This window comes from Castanea sativa, chromosome 11 (genome assembly GCF_040712315.1).
Source record: "Castanea sativa cultivar Marrone di Chiusa Pesio chromosome 11, ASM4071231v1".
NCBI classification, from domain to species: Eukaryota; Viridiplantae; Streptophyta; class Magnoliopsida; order Fagales; family Fagaceae; genus Castanea; species Castanea sativa.
Window position 1 is genome coordinate 20,207,798 of NC_134023.1, and position 5,411 is coordinate 20,213,208.

At 36.5% G+C, this 5,411-nt stretch overlaps 1 protein-coding gene across 1 annotated transcript; it reads right to left on the reverse strand.

The window, feature by feature from the left end:
* Positions 1-233: 233 nt before the first annotated feature.
* LOC142616197 (secreted RxLR effector protein 161-like) lies at positions 234-791 on the reverse strand. The gene has a single exon (XM_075789081.1). The coding sequence runs from the start codon at positions 789-791 to the stop codon at positions 234-236; it is 558 nt and encodes a 185-aa protein (XP_075645196.1).
* Between the last annotated feature and the right edge of the window lie 4,620 nt (positions 792-5,411).

Here is a 5,411-nt window from a genome sequence, read left to right on the forward strand (position 1 = left end):
ATGATGAAATGAGTGAACCTTTCTACATGAATGAACCAAGGATAACAATGCAAGAGCTACACCAAATAAAAGAGTTAAAGAATGATATCGACATCGATGGTCTTTTAGAGAGACTCAAATTGAGGACCATCGAGAGGTTTAGTGAAGATGTCAGCTTTTTTATTTTCGGTATTGATGAATTCAAGCCACACCACTTTCTCCTCTACCAAGTCATAAATGAAGTGATACCAAATTTAGATATTCTCTAACTTCAAGTGTTGAACATGGTTCTTGGATAGATTAATGGCGCTTGCATTATCACAAAAGATGCACATGGTGTCTTGAGAGATTCCATAATCATGAAGAAGCTTCTTCATCCATAAGAGTTGAGCATAACAACTACCCGCAACTATGTATTCTGCTTCAGTAGTCGATAGAGATACTGAATTCTGCTTTTTGCTCATCCATGACACCAAATTATTACCAAGATAAAAACATCCTCTTGAGATACTTTTTCTATCATCCACACATATTGGTACTATCTCTGAGTAACTGGCTAGGTAATCATCTGAGTCACTTAAATACCAAATGCCATAATCAAATGTTCCATTGACATAACAAATGGTTCTTTTCACTTCAGTCATATGAGATTCTTTGGGCGCTACTTGAAAGCGTGCACAAACTCCAACACTAAAAGATATGTCCATTCTATTTACGGTGAGATACAAAAGGCTGCCAATAATGCTCCTATATAATGTTGGATTAACCTCCACACCAGCAGGATCTAAGCTCAGTTTAGCTGAAAAACTCATTGGGGTGGATGCATGCCTCTTTGAGTCTAAACCAAATCTCTTGACAATATTTTTGGCATACTTCTCTTAAGAGATGAAAATCCCATCTTTTCTTTGTTTCACTTGAAGACCAAGGAAATAATTTAACTCCCCCACCATGCTCATTTCAAATTCCTTCTTCATTTCTTTTGAAAATTCTTGAGCAAGTGAATCAATTGATGAGCCAAATACTATGTCATCAACGTATACTTGGGCTACTAATTTCATAAAGAGAATGTGATCTGCATGACCTCTTTTAAAACTATGGTCCAAAAGGTATGTCGTTAGAAGATCATACCGTGCCCTTGGAGCTTGTGTCAAACCATATAACGGCTTTTTCAACTAAAGAACGTGATCAGGGAAATGAGGATCCTAGAATCCTTTTGGTTGTTTAACAAACACTTCTTCTTGGAGGAGCCCATTGAGAAATGCGCTTTTCACATCAATTTGATAAAGCTTGAAGTTCATGATACAAGTTATCGATAGAAGGATGCAAATGGACTCAAGTCTTGCTATCGGAGCAAAGGACTCATTGAAATTTACACCATCAATTTGAGTATATCCTTGACCCACTAATCGAGATTTGCTTCTTACAAATTCACTACCCTAATCAGTCTTGTTCTTGAAAATCCATTTGGTGCCAATCATGTGATTGTCCTTTGGTCTTGGGACTAGTTCCCACACATCATTTCTCACAAATTGATGTAGTTCTTGGTGCATGGAGTCTACCCAATTTTCATCTTGCAAAGCTTCTTCCACCTTCTCAAGTTCAAATTGAGCAAGATAACTTTGGTAAGTCACATGGTTTACACTATAACTAGTTCCTCTTCTTAAACGAAGACCCTCATGCAAATCCCCACTTATGTTGCATTTGGGATGATTTAGACTCACTCTTAAAAATGGTTTCTTTGAAGTAAAAGGCTCATCATCACGGGATATAGGAAGTTGCACTTCTGGTGGAGTGAGAGGACTTGATGGCACTTGGGATGACCTTGTTTCTCTTCTCGATGAGAAAGGAGTAGTTTCCTTTTCCGGTGATTTCTTTTTTACATCATTGTCTTGAGACAAATTACCATCATCATTATTCTTCTTAAGATTTGAAGCATCTCCACTTTCCTTAATAATATTTTTTCGGAATAGCATCTTCTATGACAACATTGATTGATTCCATAACCGTCTTGGTTCTTTTGTTAAACACTCTATACGCTCGGCTATTCACGGAGTACCCAAGAAAAATTCCTTCATTGTTCTTGGCATCAAACTTTCCAAGATTCTCTCTATCATTGAGAATGAAACATTTGCTACCAAATACCTGGAAGTATTTCACTTTAGGCTACTTTTCATTCCATATTTCATATGATGTTTTCTTAGTACCTATTTGAAAGAAAATTCAATTTTCAAAATATGACATGATGTGTTCACGGCTTCTCCCCAAAACTTTTGAGGGGTATTCTTGTTAAGGAGCATCACCCTAGCCATTTCTTGAATAACACAATTCTTTCTTTCAACAATCCCAATTTGTTGAGGTGTTTTTGGAGCTAAAAATTCTTTACTGATCCCATTTTTATTGCAAAAGGTTTCAAACTTCAAATTCTTGAAGTCCTTCCCATGATCACTTCTTATTTTGGCAATGGGAACCTTTTTTTCATTTTGAAGCCTCTTACAAAGTTTCTTCATTCATCTTCTCACATGCTTCCAACTTTTCTCTATGAAATTCCACCCAAGTGTATCTTGAGAAATCATTGACAACAACCATGATGTACCTCTTGCCACCCAAGCTTTTAGTCTTTGTAGAACCCATTAAATCAACATGGAGTAACTCCAAAGGTCGAGATGTGGCAATCACATTCACCTTGGGATGACTTGATTTAGTTTGTTTTCCCATTTGACATGGTCCCTAAACGGTCTTCTCAACTTTTTCAAACTTTGGTAAACCAACCACTACTTCAAACTTTGAGACTTTTGCCACTTGCTTATAATTTGTATGACCAAAACGTTGATGCCTTAGCTCCAACAAGTTGACTCAAGCACTTTGAGATGACACATTTGGTTTGGGAACCACACCATAACAATTGTCAGTAGTTCTAAGTCCCTTCAACACTTGAACACCATCCCCATCAAGGATGACACACCCTTTCTTTAAGAATTGAACCAGAAAATCCTCATCACAAATCTAAGTAATGCTCAGGAAGCTCACATTTAGATCATTGATATACAAAACATTGGTCAACAATGGTAGTCCCGAAATTTCAATCGTTCCTTTTCCAAGAACATGAGAGTGACTACTGTCTCCAAACGTGACATATCCATCTTCCTTTTCTTTGAGACTCTTAAAGAGATATTTGTCCCCTGTCACATGCCTTGAGGATCCACTGTCAAGATACCACAAAAATGATTTAAAAACTTTCAATGCAGTATGAACAAAAAGGCAAGCATGAGATAAACATTCTTGATTTTCAAAACAAGATTCATTCACCTTTTCATTATCATCCCAAAAGTATACTTTGCTTTTCAATTTATCAAACTTATCACACAAATGTCTATTCCTTTTCTTATATTTTTCAATCAAGGAATTATACTCACACGAGCTATTATGAAGCATGTGATTCCTATGCTTTAGACATTTTAGCATGTGCAGGAAGATTCTAGTATGTTTTTTTATTTTTTTTATTTTAATAATTCTAGGAGCTAATCACTAGGACATTGTCCAAAAATGCTTATAGAGTCATTATCACTAACACATAAACCACAATTCATGTTAGCCTTTTTCATTGCCGTTTCCATAGCAATAAGAGGGTCTAGGATCACACAAGGATAATAAAATTTGAAAAATGTACCCACTCTGATACCAATTGAATGCTCACATAGTGTAAAACACTATAGCTTGTTTAGATCCCTAATTTTATACTTACAGTTAAATTGCTTTTATTCTAACTTATCTAGGTGCGGAACAAGAGTAAATGGTACACAATAACTGAAACTACTCTCTAAGACATAACCACAAGCAAGCAACAACAATAATAAAGCTTAAAGAGTAAGAGAAAAGAGATGCAAACACAAGATCACACCAAGACATGTTATCGAAGAGGAAATTGAAGTACTCAGCGAAAAACCTCTCCGCAGCCCTTTAAGTCAAAATTGATCCACTAGTGAATAAAGTTGGAGTAAAAAAAAATATTAAAAAAAAACCTCCAAGCCTAATCTACCCAATGTACTTGAACCCTCTAAGTTCCAGCTACCAACTGGCTTCACGAAGCCATGTCTTCATGAAGCCATGTCTTCACTAGTTATCTAGATCCTACATTTAGCTCCAAATAGCATCCGCCAATCAATGGCTTCTTCCAATGCTTCCCACACAGACCAAAGCTTCTCTCAACACTCAAATTAGGTGAGGTAAGTGTTTGAGCTAAGAACCTCTCAAGGATGTGTAAATGTAGAGGTAGGAGTAGAGGAAAACTTACGAGAAATGGTGTAGATGATTGTGGGTTTACAGTCTCTAACTCTCAAGTGTATAGCTAGGGTTTTCTCTCTCAAAGGTTTCTTGGAAAAACTCCTTACAATTTTGTGGGAATGTGGGCTTATATAGTGTTGGTAGAGGAATGAGAAAAGGCACACTTAAAAAGTTCAGGAAGTGGGTTTTGCAGGTCACTCGTGACTTGGCCTAAGTTGCGAAGTGACTCGCAAAATCCAACCTAGCATGAGACTATTTAGACTCCAACATGTGCTTCTCACATAGCCTTTCATGGGTTGTCACTCATGAGCCAGTCGTGAATTCACCTTGTTCACAAGAGTTCACCAAACTATCACACTCAACCCCTACATTAAATCCCACAAAAAATACAAGGAACTGATTGAACAAAATTACAATCAAATTTGATATGGAATTAAAGCCAACACAAAACATAATTGTAAATCACAAATTTACAACTACTACATCAATATGAGGGAAAATTTTCATTCTTACAAACACATTATATTCTTTAATGGAAAAACAAAAACTAAAGACCAATGGCTCCGTGGTGAGAAGAAACGGGTTATTTGGCATGGCTTGAAGGAAGAGAAATATTTCAGCTCAATGCAGTAGATGTTGAACCAAGATTCTTGTGGAATATGTATGTAGGGAATGAGTAGGGTAGTAAAGACTATTTTGGGTGAATGGGTGTGTAAGCTTGTAATGGGATGGTGGAAATAATGCTAAAACTAAGTTTTTAATAGGCAAAAGGGTTGTTAATGGCTAATTAGGGAGCATTCATAAACTTTAGATACGCAACAAAAGAAAACGGAATGTTTGAGGCTAGGTGGGTGTTGATTTGTATGGACCGAAATGGTTCATTTGTGGGCTGGTGGAGCTAAAATACAAGCTAAAATATGGCAAAAAGACAAAAATAACAGAATTTTTCAGAGGTTTTTGGTGTCTGTTTTGTGGGTTGATGTGATTACCCTTTAGTAGACCTTAGGGGGTGATTAGCAAGAATAAAAAAACGTGGGGTAGATTAGCAATAAGAGGGGAAAATTGTAGATCATAGGATTTGGCTATAAATGGTAGATTTTCTATTGGGCTGTCTTACTTCTTTGGACAATATCAAACATGCGTAAATATTT

Coding starts and splice junctions, on each gene's coding strand:
- LOC142616197 (XM_075789081.1), bottom strand. CDS start 791: ATGAGTTTTTCAGCTAAACTGAGCTTAGATCCTGCTGGTGTGGAGGTT.